The following is an 18,478-nucleotide window of genomic DNA, read 5'->3' as shown; positions in this document are numbered from 1 at the left end:
TCATAATATACTTATGCATATTAATTGAATCACAAGTATGTTATACAAAGCGTCTCAATTAAGTTTAATATATCTAGATTATTTTTATTAATATTGAAAGTAAAACAAAATAAGTAAAAGAAATTTATATAGTCCTAAGAGCGTGTATCTGATGATGATGAAAAAAAATATTCTTCAAAGGCCGTTAAATGACATTTCAAGATAATAATCATTTTTTTGCATTAACTAATTTTTGATTATTTTTACTCAAGATTATTGGATTCGTTTTAATAATGACTGCGTCACATTATTCATTTTTTAATACATGTTAATATGTAAAAAATAATTATGACGTTGAGACACTCTGTATATCATGTGAATGAGCTGTAAATTATATAAGATATTATTTATTTCGACTATGCTACTGATTTCAATGTGTATATGATTTCTGCATTACCAGTCTACTTCTTTGAAAATATTTTTACAATAGTAGTAGTAAAAAGTTGACCATTAAAAAAACATTATAATTTATATCTTTCTTTATGTCTGAATGTGTTTCTAATGGAAATGTCCAACTGTTATACTGGAAGCCATTATTCATTTTCATCGGTTATCAACCTTCCAGTGGTTTTCTATTAAACTTTAGACGGAACAGCATTATAAAGCTACGAGGTTACTTCCTCGTATAAAAACATTTAAATTATTGTATCATTTATCAACAGTCGTTGATTAGATAAATAGATTCCATAATCTTTAGCAACAAAGAACATGGCTTTTGTTGGAAAACAGCATCACAAATTGCACAAAGATAAATTTTAATACTTCCTATTTTTTTTAAGAATCTTCTAAAGATCGTTATCTTTTAATATAATATGGCATTATATTTAATAACATTATGTATACTTCAAATTTTATTGATTTCTATCAAATATATAATTTACTATATATATATTGCTTGAGTGTGTAAAGAGTAAAATATGTTTAATGTATTATCTACAATATAATTTAAGCATAACAATAATGAAAATAATTAAAATACTAATTTATTTTACATATTTTTTTGTAATTATAGTTATCTAGTTATTTATCTTTGTATTATTAAACTCAAAGTAATATTAATATGTTTTATAATACAGTTACATTTTGTTTTGATTATTTTTACGATAAGTAGAAGTAAATCCTGCTCTTTTAAAATAACACACATGAAATGAATTAATGATTCTTTAAAAATATTTGAAAATATTTATAGGCTTCTTCTATGAAATTATATTACAAATGTTGTATTTAATAATATTTTATAATGTAAATATAAAATGTTTATGTCATGTTATATAATGTATGTTGTGTGCGTATGTGTGTATGTATTATGTATGTAAAACTTTTCATTTTTTTAAATGACTCTGTTTCATAGTATGACCAAATGTAGAAACAGTTGCATTATATACATAAATATATAAATATATTTTTAACGAAAAATACATATATAGAATTTCGTTACTAATTGTATATTGCCATATTATAAAATCCATTTTAGGAACATTTTCTTTAGAAGCTTCTTAATGTATTTACACATAAACCTATTGAAATCAGTCTGCATCAAATAATCACGTATTAGTAGAAGGATGATTGTGTATATTGACGTTAACTTGTGGAATAAGAGGAGATGCAAGTGGTTTAGTTGTAGAAGATTCTGGAATTGGTATAGAGATTGCAGGTGGTATAGGAGAATGTTTTTTAGTTCGATCTTGTTGCCATTGTTTTGTATGATCTTTGCTTAATCTTTCGTTCAGTGCTTTAAGTGCTATTTGCCTGAAAAATAATAACTATAATTTTAATTTGTTACCCGGCAAGTAAATACAATTATTTGGAATAGAAAAGTAAATTCTTGTTAGCATATTTTTCAGCATTTTATCTTTTTTAGTTTTTATATTAAGCAGTATACAAACCTGCGTCTTTCGCTATCATGTGGATCAATTCCAGGAAGATTAATTACTAAGCCTGGAGGTGCATTTGACATGTCAAATCTTCTAACTACTTTTCGACAGAGTCCAATGCGTACGAAAAATCCATGTATAGTATTACTTACTATTGCTATTGGAGGTTGTAATACATTTGGGAAAAAACTGTAAATACATTATTATCATAATATTCAAATGCACAATAACAAAAGGAAATTTAATGACAAATTAAGTTTTAAAATAATCACCTCGCAAATGTAAAATTATCAGCCATATCACCTCTAGTTCCATTATTATGTCTCTGATAAAATCTAAGATAAGTCCAAGAAACTAGTAACCCACTTAAAAACATAGTTGGATGGGTGCCTTCCAATAATCCTATTAACCAAAGCAAAAGCCCAACTATCCAAACCATTAAAGGTACGTTCCTATTAGTAATTTTTCCAATCGGTGTTTTTATTAAAATATGATCTGGCATAATTTGTTTAACTGCAACGGCGACACCTGAAAAAATACATATAAATAATTGATTTATAATCGTTCTTTTATATCTTAACTTTTTCATATCTTTATATCCACCAATACTAATTGCACAATACCTGCAATATATCCTGCCAGACCATGAATATGTATATCAAATAACAGATCAGTATCATTGGTGCACATATAAAGAAATAAATAAAATAATGCTGAGAGTACAGCTACTCCAAAGTTAACAACTGCAAAAAAGGTCATCATCTCCATGGCACCCCATAGTGGTTCTATTAATTTGCCACAAAGGCCAACAGTCACTACATCCGCACATACTTCCCAAAAATGTATTTCAAGGAAACAAAAAGTGAAGGCCGTCCAGATCCAAAATGCTGGTGGTATTAAATAACCTGGTGTTACGCTGAGAGCGCGCACCGCTTCTTGCGAGAAAGAAAGACAATAAGAGAACAGTACTACGATGCATATAAACTTTACGCTGGTACTGGTATTTCCTAAAAGGGCCGCGAATTGTTGTTTTAAATAAGGGATGTTCCTTGCGAGGCCTTTTATCGCTGCCATTTCTTTCCAAGTAGACCCTTAACCTCTTTGAATCACAGAGCCACTCGCGCTATGACTTGACGTTTGCCGCGAATGCGCACATACGTAACTCCGTTCACGCGCAGAAAGCGCGCAATCTCATTCGTTGAACGTTTAGAAAGTATTTAAGTATATAGGTTATTCTACTAAGAGGTACAATCCTCTTTTCTTAAAGTTCATTTAACTTGTATTTTAATGCGACTTTTTCATTAATTTTTCATTTCAGTTATTTCTAGAACATATCTGTTTTCTTACAATGATATCAATACTTTAACGAATCACATAGTCAGTTATATACTATTTTATCATACATACTTCTATGCACCACGTAGTATTTTCCGTGATAGATTCCTTTCATCTTACTTAATGATATCAATATTGTTCTTTTCGGATGATTTATTATTATATACAATTGGCAAACATATTTTATTATTTGCCAATTTATCATATTAGAAAAGAATGAAAAAGGAATACTTTTAGGTGGGTAAAATAAAATAATACAAGATGGAGGAAAATTTCAATAATGTATTAGATTTATATAAATAAATCGATAATTCGATAATCGAAATCCTCTTTCACCCAACTTTACGCGATTGGTTATTTTTCAAAAAATAAGTGAAAATATGTTTTAAGAATTTCGACTTATATTATCAAGTATTTTTTTCTCCTTTTTTTTTGCCTTTTTTATATAAAAAATTATTGAAAATTTGAAATGTGATAACGGTATAAATGCACTCACGCGATTAACAAGGAAAATAAATGCCCGGAGTTTGCGCACGTTGTCATCGCGAAGTTTATTTCGCGGAAGAAAGGTTGGCTCTTGGAAAAGTTTGGCATACGTTCTGTTTCTCTTGTTGTGCGTATATCGATTAATATGATTAATGAATAAATATATTTTTAAACAATTTTTTTCATTGTTTTTTATTATCTAATTTAATTTTTAATTATTTTTACAGTTAACTGTCGAAAATTGTTGGACAGTTGTTCAGTATCAACTCATCGTGGCGAATTATTTTGTCGAAATTGTTATTCCCGAATTTTTCCAACTATTTTACGTTCCTCTAAAGGAAACATTTCATCGAAAGAAATCAAAATATTTCCATGTGCAACAATCCCAAATACATCGATCTCCCTAAACGATTCCACCTGTTGTTATTGCTGTTGCTGCAGTGCCACCGAAAATTCTTCAATCGGTGAAACATCGTCGATAAACAACAAAGATTACCATTTGAAAAAGAGTAGACTTCGTGGGGGTGGCGAAGAAGAGGAAAAGTCCCAATCGAGGTATAAATTATTGTAATAATTTTACATTAGTCTATTTCAGGGCTTCTTAGGATCGTACATAAAGTTCTCGTTAAAAAAGTTTAAGAAGCTCTGATCTAGTCGATAGCGTATCAAGATTTTATTAAAAATAATTTACTTAAAAAAAAAAAAAGAAAATATAATGCAAAAGTGAAGATCGTAAGTGCAGGTATTTCCAGTACGGAAGGAAATCGTAAAAATCCAATCAACAATTCATCTACGCCACGTCCTTGTCCAAGATTATCAGTTCGTCGTGTGTCTTTTTGCGAAGAGAAAAATATTGTAGATTGTCGTCGTGATATGCAGAATGATTGCAGAGTATTCTTGGAAGATCGTAATTTTGACGACAGTTCAAATGTAGATATTCTAACTATACGTTCCTTCGAGGATTTAAGAAAACTCGATCAGGATTTAAACGACGAAAATTTAAATTATTCCAATACTGTTAACTGCACGCAAATATCCTGTAATGATAATACGCTCGTTCGCAAACATAACGATAACAATATTGACAAGGATATGCCAAATTGTATTCATAGAAATCTTCATGATTCTTTGAACAATATTGAAGATAAAAATGAAGAGGATGAAGACGATCGTATGAGAGGAGGTCACGGAGGAAACAATTGTTGTAAATCCAAAAAAGTAGAAGGTTGTTGCGCTAGTAAAGCGATTAGCGAGGAATGCGGATGTTTTTCTTGTCAGAATGTGGAAAATAAAGGTTACGGTTACCGTAAACGATGTTTAGAATTTCAGTCATGTCCTTCGCGGGAATACGATCCTTGTTTGGACAATCATAAAAGTGCATCTTGCAAGAGTGCTAGTTGTTCTCCACCATGTATCGATAGAAGAGGTTGTCCACCGCCGGGATGTAGACCAGTTTGTAGGAAACCTAGAAGAAGTTGTTGTTCACCTTGTAAAGGAGAGTTACCAGGTTGTGGTGGTGGGGGATGTTGTGGTAGTGGTTGTTCTGGAGGATGTGGTAAGCCTGGTCAAACTTGTATGCCGGCTCGACCATGTTCGACTTCTCCTTGTCGATCGTTTCCTCCTTGCATTGAAACAACTTGCACATCACCGCGTCCTTGTAATCCGACTTCACCATGTTGCCGACCATCCAGCGGAGGAGGATGTTGCAGTGGTGGTGGTGGCTCGAGCTACTGCCGGTAAGAGAACTTATGTACCGACCTCTTATCTTTAAAAATGATTTTCAAACATCTGTGTAGGTCAAGAAGTTCACCATGCCGTACCATTCTCAGCGGTGGTTGCTGTTGCGACAACGTTACGTGCTGCGATATCGATAGAGCTGATTCTTGTTGCAAGGCTAAACTACCTTCAGGATGTGAATGTCTAGGTGGTGGTCTGAATTGTCAACGTTGCGGACGGAAAGTGTACCAAGCTGAAATGCAGGTGATGTATATTTGAACTTGATTTTAAAATGATCGACAAAAGTGATCTTGAATTTCTTAATAAATATATGTTTATTGAACCTTTGCAAGATCGCATCCGGTGTACCCTATCACAACATTTGCTTCAGTTGCTTCTGCTGTCGTAAACCTCTCGAACCTTTAACGTATCAAGAGAATTGTGGCGAAATTTATTGTAAACGTTAGTATAAACGATGAAATCTCTATTACGTTGTGATTTCTAATATGTAATATATATTTTTCTTTTTTCTTTCCTGTCTGTGTGTTAGAATGCTACATCAGAAATTTCGGACCGCAAGGATACGGTTACGGTATGGGAGCTGGTGCGCTGCAGACCCCAATGTGAAGCAATAATATCGGAGAGGATATGCAAAAACTCAATGTTATTCTACTTCGATTTACAAATATGCACAAATATTTGTATGGATACTACTATTTTCGTAACGAATGTTGTGGCAGATATTGTTTTATCGTATCGTACGATCCTTTTTGCATCTTACATGGTAGTTTGTACGATTTTTTCCCTTTTTTATGTAAGAAGTTTTACATTTATAAAATTACATTTTGATTTCTCATACAGTTTAACATCCAACAGTTTTGTCAAAATTTTAGTTTAATATTTTAATTTATTAGGTATTATATCATCCTTATGTTTTTCTTTTCTCTTCGATGATTTCTTTGATAAAAGGTTATGTGCGAGAAAGTGTATTAGAGGTAAAAGAAAGGTGCGAAAGCATTCTAAGAAAGGGGTGATAAGAGGTCGAAGGTTGGAAAGAGAGACGACACGAATGGATCTGAGAACGAGATAACGAAAATGACGATAAAACGAGAAAGAAAGATCGGCTAGAAAGAGCCGGTAATTGCTATGAAAGGAATGGAAGAAGAATGAAGGAAGAAATAAAGAAGGAGAAGTAGGAGTAAGAGTAGGAGTAGGAGTAGAAGTAGGAATAAGAGTAGGAGAGAGAGAAGGAGGAGAAAATTACGTGGGAAAGGCTGGTGATACGATTTGAAAGTGAGACGAAGGGAGAAAGAACGATCGGTTGTGAGATGGGAAAAGGAGGAAAAGCGAAGTTCGTTGATGTGAGAGAAAGTGAGACGAAAATGAGGAAAGAGAAAAGGTAGGAAGATAAAGAAGGAAAAGGAGAGAGGAAGAGAGAGGGCGGCAGAAGAGAAAAGCCGGGCTTGCGAAATAGAGAGAGAGAGAGAGAAAGACATAGGAAGAAAGAGTGAGTGGTTGGTTTATTGAGTCCCTCTCCTCCCGTTAGATTGTGGAGCGAGGAACGTAAGCGACGCGAGCGGAGGTTGGGGGGCGTTTATATAGCTTTCAAGCGCAGAAGCTTAATCTAATTTCAAATATAAATCTGTTTTCTCTCCCAGATCTCTCTTTCTCTTTCCCTTTCTCTCTTGCTTTCCTTTCTCTTCTGCTTTCTCTACGTAAGCCCTACCATAGTACCGTATAGCAACGTGCTCGACGGCTTACATTACCAGACCAGCTACGAATAATCTCTTTTGCTTTTCCCATTAACGTTACGAGATGTAAAAACGAGCTTACCTGCGTACAATAGCCCGGAATTTAGGGTTCCGTTTTTCGAACTACCAAATTGATATACACAATCCTATTGAACAAATTACTAGGTAGTTGTACACACGCTTATGTTGCGTTCGATTGAAAAAGCAATTTTCGCGGATCGCCTTTTTTTTCTCTTTCTCTATCTAAAAAAGAACAAAAAAGGGAATTAAAATTAAAAAAATCAAAAAAAAAAAAAGACAAATAGAACTTTGTAAGGCAATTTACAATTTGTCGTAGTTGGTGGTATTCGTGGAATATTCCCTGAGGGCGTAATGCGCATATACAAAAAATTGTTTCGGAAAGTTTTCAAGCGACTGGCCGGTCGCGTGGGCAAACGTTGAAATATTTGCGAATAGAAAATCGAGGAAATATCCTTTCGGTTTGGCAAACGTTTTCGCCTGGTCTTTTGTATTTGGTTGTTCGTTTCGAAACGGTATGAAAATCAATTATTTCGTTAATTCGTGCGTTACATTGGCTGTCACGGTGGCATCACTGTGAGCGACATCGGCCCAAGGCACCATTTTTTAATTCCAAATGTCGTTCTACCCTTTTGCAAGCGAATTTCCACTTGGTACGTGCGCACGCCATTTTTCATCCTTATCCATCGATCTGACGGTTATCTAGCGGATGACTTTCGCGTTATCCGTTATCTCTTCGTCAAAATCTTACCGGTTCACGGTTCTATCGTAAAGACTGTGTTTTAATAATCTATATCGCCGAAATGTGCGTTTAACGTTTTTGTTTTTATCACCATGCGATATTATTCATTTACGCTTATGTGGATAAACGTTTTTATTTGCAATGTAAGCATAGGTATACATTGGCCGGAATAAAATTTGAAATAAATCGCCAATATTTGGACGTGTCGAAAGTGCATTGAACAAAAGGAAAGCCAAAATTCGAGGGAACGAAATTCGTGCCGATTCGACGACGACTTAAATTTCACTAGGTTAAAATTAATGTCGGTCGTTTGTCAAAGGCTGATACGTTGCTGGTGTAAGGACGAAAAGTCTAAAAGGGGAGCATACACAAAACGGCAGACCCCAAAACGCCCCTTAACGGTGTCACAACATGTTCTCGCCGTTGGGACGTTTATCGACGATGTGCTAAAAGGAATGATATTAATAGCGCCTTATGAATTAGCCATTTTTGTGGATCTGCAGGTAAGCCGATCTTACCTCACTCGCGTGTATACTGATTCTCGAAAATAATGTATAAATATGAAATCGTTTGATTTCCTATTTTTTTTTAATTCAAATATTATATACATACTTTTAGTCTTATGAGAAAAATGATTAATTAATTTTACAGTTTGAAATCGGATCGTGGCTCTTATCTTGCGTGACCAATCGACGGACACGCAGACGGTACCGTAGAAAATTTCCCGTCTGCATTCAAAATGGAATTTCAGTGGTCCATTCAGCGAAAGGGGTCCGCCTGTTTGAAATCTATGCAATGAGATCAACCCTCAAATGAGGCTTGGCGAATCAGTAAGTATTTAAAGGACTCTAATAACGAGCATAAACGAGAGATCCATTATGTTTAGATCGCATAAATTAAACTCCCTCCTAAAGAGTTACTGTTAAGATTATCTCACGTTGACGTTATAACCTTTTTATAATAATCGATTCAAACGATTATATGTGCGATTTAATCGTTAAAAATTTAGAAACGAATGAAATATTTTTATTTATCCTAGGGTATTTCGTGATAATCGTAGGATATAATAATGAATATGTTAATAATAATAATAATAACAATACGTCCAACGAGATTTTTGTCGCAAAAATAGCAGTGAGTACATTTAATTTGCATCGTATAAATCGTGTTTCCGGTCGAGCACGCAATGCAAACACGCGTTACGTTTACGCTCTCAGTCCCTCGCTAACAATCCTGCTCTAGGTCGATAGAAAGAGACAGAGAGAGACAAAAAGAAGAAAAAGAGAGACAGAGAGTTGTGCGTTTTGCACGTTGCATCGTATTGTAACTTCGGTAATTTATGATTCGATAAATAAATCAAGCCTCGTTTTATTTTCGTAGACCCTCTCGGCTGGATACATGAGCACACTTGTAAGATGATTTTGGGGGTTACGCCCAGTTATCTCCAAGGTCCGAGAGGGGAGCTCACCCCTTCTTTTCCTCTATTTCGGTTGCTAAACGCTTTTCTATTTGTGCATACGTGTTCCTTGTGTGTTGAGATAGGATCGACCTGTCCTTTGAGTTCCTCGAGTCAACTACCTTCTCAAAGATGCGTTACACACACACACACACACACACACACCCATATATTAAACTATGTAAATATATATATGTATATATGCGAAGAAATTACAGTTGTTGAACGATCGATAGAGTAAATCAATGTACCTTGATAAAATATTTATTTTCCATATTCATTAGATCTCGATAGTCACGAATCAACTGAATCGTTATTTACCGTAACGGACCATGTGTTTCATTATCGTCGGTAAAATAGACACGTTGAATATTCAATTTTTGTTTGGTGCTTTAAATAACGAAATACTTCGGTGATAAATCGAACGGTCATTTAGAGTTTTCAAATATCGAACGAAGGATATCTAAAGGAAATTAAAAAAAAAAAAGGAAAAAAGAAAGAAAAGGCAGAGGAGACAAAAAAGCGAGACACAATTTCTTTCGAATAATAGTTTTCCATTCGGTTAGAAGAAAAGGATTCAAACGCGAAGTAATATTTTTTTCTCAGTTCGTTTCCCGAATACGGCGTGCACGGCGGAAGAATTCGCTCGCAGAAACTTATATAACGATAGATTTTCTAAAGGAGAAATAAATAGACGAGTAAATCGTGGACCAAAATTTACGAGCGGCCCCGGTGCGCTATAGTCTCGGGTACGGACTCCAAACCTATTTCCCTCGGCATTTTTATTATTTTCTGATAGCGTGTTTACGAGGATGGATGGATGGATGGATGAAAGAGAATTTTATGAGACAAGTATAGCTTTTAGATTAGGTATTGGTGATCATTCTGTGACATAATTTTTTTTTTTTTTTTTTTTTTCGAATCATGCGATAAACTTTGACAAAATATCATTTAATAAACTCTTCAACATGATTTCTATATTACATTTTAATAATTATGATGTAAGATAAGGGGGGAAATTTAAAGAAACTTTATTAACATTTACTTGATTTAATTTAAAACTCGAATTCTACTCTTCTTTCGTAGGATAAATGTTTTATCCAACGTGGAGAGGAGTATCGCAGTGTCGAGTGAACTAGTTTTATAGAAGGAGAAGGACGTTTCGGAACTTGTAGCCGGTTATAGCTGTACGATCGAAAAAGGGGTTTAACACGCGAAACGAGAGGGAAAGAAAGAAAGAGAAAAAGAAATAGAATGAGACAGAAAGAGAGAGAGTGAGAGAGAGAGAGAGAGAGAGAGAGGAAAAAATATAAAATAAAATCAGAACGGTGTCATATGCGCCTGCTTGCATGATAAATGTAGCGATTTAAAATCGAAATTTCTCTTTTCGTGTGCACGAATCCCGACGTTTGACTAATGGTTCCGCATTAACTATTGGAGCATTATAGAACGGCGCGTTGAAATTTTGAAAAATACATTTACCCCGACATGCGATTAATATTTTCAAGCTCTATCTAGTTCGTTGCATGTTCCTCGAAAAGTGAGAGAGAGAAAGAAAGAGAGAGATACGTATTTTGAAACTGGTCTATGATAACATTAACTCATGTTTTCACATGTTTAAGACATAATTCATACTTATAGATAAAAAAAAAAAAAGAAAATAAAAGGAATTTTGAATAAAACACACGGAGTTTTCTTTATCTCTAATGTAAAAAAAAAGAAGAAATGGAAAATGTCGTAAGTTAAGAATGAAAGACGACAACCCTTTTGAAAGTTCAACTCGAGTAGGACAAAAGCGAAGAAGAGTATCGAGACCACCCGTACGAAACGAAGTCGGATTGACACCTAGGGCATCAAGCCACCCGGCCTATTGTAAACGAATCGGGGTGGTTCGACCGATGGATTGTGCTTTACCGAGCGTAAAATATCGCCATTCTCTAACCCATAATAGTTACCGTGTTCTCTGGCGTCACTCCTTTATGTGGTACAAAGCATCATGAAACCATGAAAGGTGGACTACGGTGATCCTAAAGCAAAGCGTGCAACTTCTTCCAAGTTAAATATTCGATTCCGTTCAATTACGAACTATCGATCGACTAAATCATTTAGTATTTATATTCACATTTTAAAGTTATGATACAAATCTATAAATCGTATTAACCGATACGATGAACAGTTTAAATAGATAAAATCATATCGATTTTGATACCACGAAAAGTGAGAAAACATTACGCGAAGAAAATAAAAGATAAAAGGAAAAGAAAAAGAAAAGTCGAAGTAGAGGGTGAGAAATCGAAGGGTAAATCGCATCGGGAGTAATTGCTAAGGGTGATAGAAGGCAGATGGAACCCGACAAAGAAAGAAAAAGAGAAAGAAAACAGAGAAGAGAAAGAAACGGAAGCTGCGTGACAGAATGATAATAATCTCTCGAACGTTTTTCTTTCATTTCGCTTTATTATCATATTATTAAAAAAATCTCTCCGTGAAATGTTATTAAAATCGTTTAAACGCCTCGTGCCACGAGCCCAACCATTGTGTTCTCTAATTTAATAATATTAAGCGCGAACTTTTTAGGGGTGGTCAAAAAGGGAGAATGAGACACACGATGGGACAGTCACCTCCCTTCTATTGTCGTCAGTGATACCCGGATGGTGACCCTCGAACTTATATATAACCATGGCGTGACCATTTCCAACAATATTCTTATTGTTTTATTTTTGTACTTTTATTTTCGACGATTAGCAGACAAACTGTCTTTTCAATGTATTCGATCGAGTATAAAGTTTCTTCGTATTTTAATGCAAAAGTGAAATAATTCTTTTTTCATATTTTGTATCTAATTTTTTCCAAATGCTTTCAAAACTTTTTTTGTGTTAGATATTTAGTTCTTAACCAATATCATGGCTGTTAATGTGGCAATCTAAATGATTGCTTGACTAGAGCGAAGAGTATTTTCGACATTAAAATTTTCAGATTGAACACGCTTGAACCAGCTTTGTGTCATACATTCACATACCGATACTGCATCATGTTCGTATAAATATCATACATTATTTTTACCAGTTTGATTCGCATTTTTCTATTTTTTATAATAAACTTTCAAAATGTATCGAATTCCTTTTTTATTTTCATTAATTTTCAAGACGCAAAAACTTTTGACTGAATAAGCAAATAAAGTAAAAGACCCTATAGCGAAACGAGACCCAGTACCGGAACGATTTCAGGATTATTATATTATATCTTATTGAATATGATATGGATTTTTAAGAATTTGTATTTTTCGAAATTTTAATGGTTTTGGCATTATTAATTAAAATTAATTCATTATACGGGCTGAATGAATATTTCTTAAATAATATGAACTGTCACATGCCCTTCGTCGTTCCGCTGTGGGGTCTTTTACCTTGTCATATTTGTCGAAGAGTAGATCGACATTTTGGTTCACCAGGTGCGAGAATACGCGAATCGTTTACGAAGCGAAACGGTGATCGAGCAGACATTTAGCAAGAAACTCTGAGAATAATAACGACACTGGCAGCTCGAAGTAGAACGAATCGACGTCATTAGCGCCGAGTTCCTTCCATGCGATGGTTGTGCAACGATGCGCAAGGATAGGGAGAGGTAGAGAATAGATTCGCGCGTTCCACGGCGTACGATCTAATGACAAATAGATCCTGTCTTTTCAAGTGCGTCTAACAGTTCTCGCATTCGTTGATAGCTATGGATATACCTATATACTTACACAGATTGTAACGTCTATATGTATATGTATATATAGAGGTGCACAGTAACGTTTTGCATACACATTGCATCTAGCGTAGAAGCACTGCCATTAAAGTCGTATTTTCTTCAGTGAATCCTCAATGCAAAGCCCTTCACGCCTCTTTAAGCAAACGATTCTTCCTTTCGGATTTTGTGGCCTTAACACGTGGACGAATTGTATTTATGATAAACTTCATTTAACTTTCCAAGAAGACAAAATAAAGGGATAAGATTGTTGGGCTTATGTTATATACGAACAAGGAAACATAATCTGTGAAAATTCTTTCGTTGATTTTTTTTATTAACAGAATAAACAATTTACTAGGTAAAAGAATTAGAACACGCTCGTTCGTCTTTTTCTTTCGTTATGGTAGTTCCAATTGGTGACAAGCAAACTTCTAATTTGTTTTTCCTTTTTTGTTCGAATTAGACAATTTCTAGGCTAGATAGTAGAGAGAAATGTTTCAGGAAGGATGGACTGATGCAACGAGACGAAAGTAGATGACAGATCGTTTCTCTGTCCTACGAATAGGCGTGCGATGATGGATTATGCGATCCAAACTGCGTTGATTTCTATCTATACATATCCCTTTGCACCTTTTTGTGCCGGCATCCGACTGACGTTGCGAACCAAGCACGATTGTCCTCCTCGGGGTTACCGATCTTTGCGTATTTCTATGCCGATCGAATTGTTCTCAAATTTTATGGGAATTTTCTTATACACTTCTTTCACAATCTTCGTCTTTTATTAATCTTAAATAAATTCTAGTAAAATAAAAATAAAATGTAAATTAACAAATAATCTCTCCAAGTGAGTTAAGCAATAAATAAAAATACATTTAAGTAAACAGAGTCCACGTTAGATCAAAGAAGATTCTTCTAATCATCATCATCATCATCATCATCATCATCATCATCATTATGGAAGTATGTCTATGATAGTAAAATGATGCTACCGATGTTCCAAAGAAAAATAACAAACGATCTAGTGAAATCTCGTCGAGTCATATCCCGTCGCATGATCACGATCACTTTTCACAGCGTCAACCTACGAGCCTTCGGTTGAATCGTAGTAAGCTTGTGCAAGGGGTGCGTTCTTTACTTGGGGATACGATTTTATGCCTTTCTACCCATTCTCTCCTTCTTCCTCTCTCTCTATCTCTCTCTTTCTTTATTTCTTTTTCTATCTCTATCCCTCTTTTAAGCACTCCTAGGGCAAGCCAACAATTAGTCGCCTGCTTATGTCCGTGATTAATGGACATCTACGAGTGCAGCAGGCGTGTTCCAATAGCGGACGATGGTGTGATAAAGAGTGAGAGAGAATATGAGAGAAAATGAGATACAGAGAGAGAGAAAGGGAAGGAGATAAAGGGAGTTAGTTGCGAGTGGCGGTAATATTCCATTAGAGGCCATTATATTCATCGCTGGCGATGCGTGAGGTTCTTACGATGGTGGTGTATATGACTAGATATTCATCGACAGCTTCGTTATCCTGCGACGGAGTGTGCGCGTTTTCCTTATCGCATTATAAAGCCGAACTTCTGCGTTTCGCCGAAAGAGGAGCAGCTTCGGTATCTGAAATCGATTAAGTGTATGATTTATTGTTCGCTTGGATTAAGTTGCTTCTACCTTTTCGTTATCGCCGTGTATCGGGTATAACGAACATTTTCTTTTTTCCTTCCTTTTTTTTTCCCCCGCCCCTGCATTTTTTTTACTTCTCCTTCCTTTTTTTTCTCTTCTCCTTCATACATTTTTAGTTATTCGGCCAATTCGACAAAGGTACCAACAAAAAATCTATGGAAAAAAAGAAAAAGAATAATAAGAATAATAAAAATGAGAAGTCGGGAATACATTTTGCGATGGAGTTTGGGACGAAGGGTTAAATATTTTTTTTCTATGTATACGAGCAAGAATAATCGGATGTTGGCGTTATACAAAAGAGATAGAGAGAGGGAGAGAGAGAGAAAGAGAAAGAGATAGACAGATAGATAGAATTAGAGGGAATACGAGAGAGACGTGTCTGTCGTGGTGAGACACCGACATTCTATTGCCATTCTAAATAAATATCTACCGATCTGATCACAGTAGCTTTTTCTCCATGTAGCATTTACACAGTAGACGCGCATGTAAAGATAATATTTTGAATGTATAATAGCCGCTGTAAGCGCAGCCAACAAGCGGTGACGGACAAAAAGTTAGACGAGAAAGAGAGAGAGAGAGAGAGAGAGAGAACGTGCGAGAGCACGCTCACTGCAAAGATTCAGTTTGCAAATACTCTTTCTACTTTTCTCTTCCCAACCCTTTTCAGAGAAAAAAGAGAGATAGAAAGAATACATTACTGGTGCATCGCTTCGAAAGTATTTGCATCGGCTGAAAACGGTTTTCACCGTGTGTGCCATGTATTCTGTTTATACCATGGCAAGGTGAAGAGAGGAGAGGAGAGGAAAGAAGAGCCAGAGGAACGAGGAAAAGTGAGAAAGAGAAACAGGCGCGCGCGCATACCGCCAGTGTATCAATTCTATCCGTTTGAAAAGAAAGAGAGAGGAAAAAGAGAAATAGAGACAGAGAGAGAGAGAGAGAGAGAAACATAGAGAAAATGGTAATTAATTTTCCACGGGTAAAAATTAAATTAGCGTAAAATCGGCAAGAGAGAAATTAATTAACGGCAATAATTGCGCGATTACAGAAACAACGCGTTACACACCGGCGTAACTTCATATCGCGGATTTATTGGGAACATTTATTATTATATCATACGTTACTTTTCGATTATGGACGATATAAAGAGGTAATGGGATATAAACGTTGGATTAAAATATTTGTAATTAATTAGATAAACGCTAGCGCGAGATTGGTCTCGATGATAATATTTTGTTTGTATAAAATTTTGTTTCACCTCGATCGTAAAAAGTTTCTGTAAGAAATTCTTTCTCTCTTTCTCTCTCTCTCTCTTTTTCTCATTCTTATTGTTAGTTTGTATTAGCAAGGTAAATCATATATAAACCGAAAAAAAAGAGGACTCTATGACAGGCTACTTAAACTTCGTGGTTTCCCATAGGTCTATTTGTGCCAGATTAGTCCCTGTAAGTGTGCTTTAATCCTGTTAAAATGTTTGCCAACAGGGAGGCTGTGGAAGCACATTCGAATTGTATTCCACTCTTATACGGATATAAAACGATGTTCGTTTATATTTGCACAGCTTGGTCAAACATCGGAGTGTGCCTTTTAGTAACCCCGACGCCTCCGGCAAAAATGTTGGCCACGATGGCGTTACGGAGATTATATTCGGTTACTACTAACTAAGCGAAGAGGTAGTAGGGTGAAAGACAGCGTTGGAGAGAGAAGAATAAAAAAAAAAGAAGAAAAGAAAAAAAAAGAGAGAGAGAGAGAGAGAAAGAGAGAATAGACTTAAGCTTACTACGCGAAAAAATAATTCTTTTCTGGAGATTGAAAAAGTATACGCCCACGTCCGTGACAGCCGTTGAACGTTCCTTTAAACTTTTCAGTCCCTTTTTAAAATCTAATCCATGAAAAGCACCGCGAACAAAAAAGCTTTTATAAAAGATAATCGATGTGCTCATCCTATCGACTTAATTTCGTTCGATTTTTTCACAATCTATTTATTTATTTTGATTTATTTTTGTATTATTCCTTTTCATCTATCGGCGACACTACTATATGCATCACTGGCGTATTATATTTAAATTTAATCGCAAAACGTTAGCATTCTGTCACGATGGGTCGAATCCCCATTATAATTTACATTTCCATGATCGTGGAAATACAGATTACGATATATACGATCAAATACACGATAAAATGATTACGTAAAAATTACAGATTGAGGGCGAGTAAAGCCACGCGTATAATGATCACCGATGTGTCATAATAAAATTCTCGATTTCGTGTCAGAACGAAAAAAGAATGAAAGCTAGGAAGGAAAGAGATAGAAAGAGAGAGAGAGAGAGAAAGAGAGAGACAGAGAGAAGACAAAATGCCCGACACAAGCTTATTGGCCATTATGCCGTTTCTATTACGGCATATTATTGTCGGTAGCCCCGACCGAAGGAAATGACTGATGACACGAGACTTTTCGTACAATGGCCGAGTAGACGTTAACAGCCGTACGATGTTCCTATTGAAAAGTCGCGAAAAAAAGATTCGCTGCGAACGGGAGGGTTCGACTATCGACGTGACAAGATTAAGGGAGTAAAGAGGAGGGGAATGGGGGAGGGGATTGAACGGCGAAGAAAGAACTTCAGAAGAGAGAGAGGGAGAGAGAGAGAGAGAGAGACGACAGAAGTGGGCGGCATAATTCGACCGTTTTCTAAAAACGTGGAAAAAAAAAGTTAGGGGTAGGTACGTGCACGCTGGGGTTGACTCTTTTTTTTTCTTCTTTTTTTTTTACCGTCACTTTTTCGAACGGTTGACTCTTTTTTTCCCAAATATAGGATAAAAAGCGTGCTGTTCGCACGAGGTCGATCTCATTGTTGGAAAGCTGATTTTGCGCCCATTATTAGGTCGCCTATCGATAAACGTCGATCTTGCCGCAAATATACCGAGCTTGCTAACCCTTGTTACTGACTAATGGCAGTTCGACTATACCAAGTAAAGCGTATTACCATTCACTACTCGCTATATAATTTTTTACTATAATATAATTTGATGAGATACATAAGATTTCATCTATTACATTTTAACAGAAGCGTTTTTATGAGTTCTTTTTTCTTTTTTTTTTTTATTTCGAACAAATCGAGCTTCGATTTAATCTCTCAAGCGGACTGTACTCCATTACATTATTATAGCGAAGTGTTAACCAACGCCTTTAATGAAGGGTACCCTTTCTCTTTCTCTTCTTCCTTCCCCTCCACCTTATAGAAATACACCCTTCGTCCAACGCGTGCCAATGTCGGGATATGGTAGTCTTCCTTCTTTATATATATAGTAATAGTAGTAGGCGTATATAGTAATAATAACTGACTGCCTGGAGTTCTAGCATCTATATCGTGAAAGGACATTGTGAAGGAGGAACGGGATGAAGAGTTAAACCAGTATTGTCTCGTTTCTTTCTAACATTTCCTTTAACATCTTTTTTTCTTTTTGGATTTAAGTAAAGATTTCTTTTATCAATATAACCGTAATAAAATATAAATGTTCAATGATAAGATACATTTTTCTTCTCGTAACGAACGTATGAAAGTGTAACAACATCGAGTAAAGGAATAATAAAAAAGTTTAGCTCGTTTAAGAAACGGAAGGAAATTTTAACGTCCAAATGACGGAAAGTCCTTAATGAAGA

General features: G+C 35.4%; 2 protein-coding genes across 2 annotated transcripts; one reads left to right on the top strand and one right to left on the bottom strand.

Annotated features, from left to right (window-relative positions):
• Positions 1-1,305: 1,305 nt before the first annotated feature.
• LOC122519555 (transmembrane protein 115) lies at positions 1,306-3,419 on the bottom strand. Its single transcript, XM_043639084.1, has 4 exons — positions 2,537-3,419; positions 2,186-2,441; positions 1,926-2,102; positions 1,306-1,788 (listed from the first exon to the last, which is right to left on the bottom strand). Exons 1-4 carry the CDS (start codon positions 2,985-2,987, stop codon positions 1,584-1,586), a joined length of 1,089 nt encoding a protein of 362 aa, XP_043495019.1. The 5' UTR covers positions 2,988-3,419; the 3' UTR covers positions 1,306-1,583.
• A 345-nt stretch (positions 3,420-3,764) lies between these two features.
• LOC122519283 lies at positions 3,765-6,261 on the top strand. Its single transcript, XM_043638641.1, has 7 exons — positions 3,765-3,861; positions 3,962-4,289; positions 4,340-4,343; positions 4,389-5,470; positions 5,531-5,714; positions 5,804-5,912; positions 6,001-6,261. Exons 1-7 carry the CDS (start codon positions 3,765-3,767, stop codon positions 6,075-6,077), a joined length of 1,881 nt encoding a protein of 626 aa, XP_043494576.1. The 3' UTR covers positions 6,078-6,261.
• The last annotated feature ends 12,217 nt before the right edge of the window (positions 6,262-18,478 follow it).

Source organism: Polistes fuscatus, unplaced genomic scaffold (assembly GCF_010416935.1).
Source record: "Polistes fuscatus isolate 324 unplaced genomic scaffold, CU_Pfus_HIC Scaffold3, whole genome shotgun sequence".
NCBI lineage: Eukaryota > Metazoa > Arthropoda > Insecta > Hymenoptera > Vespidae > Polistes > Polistes fuscatus.
Note: the sequence above shows the minus strand (reverse complement) of the source record. Positions and strands in the feature narration are given on the sequence as shown.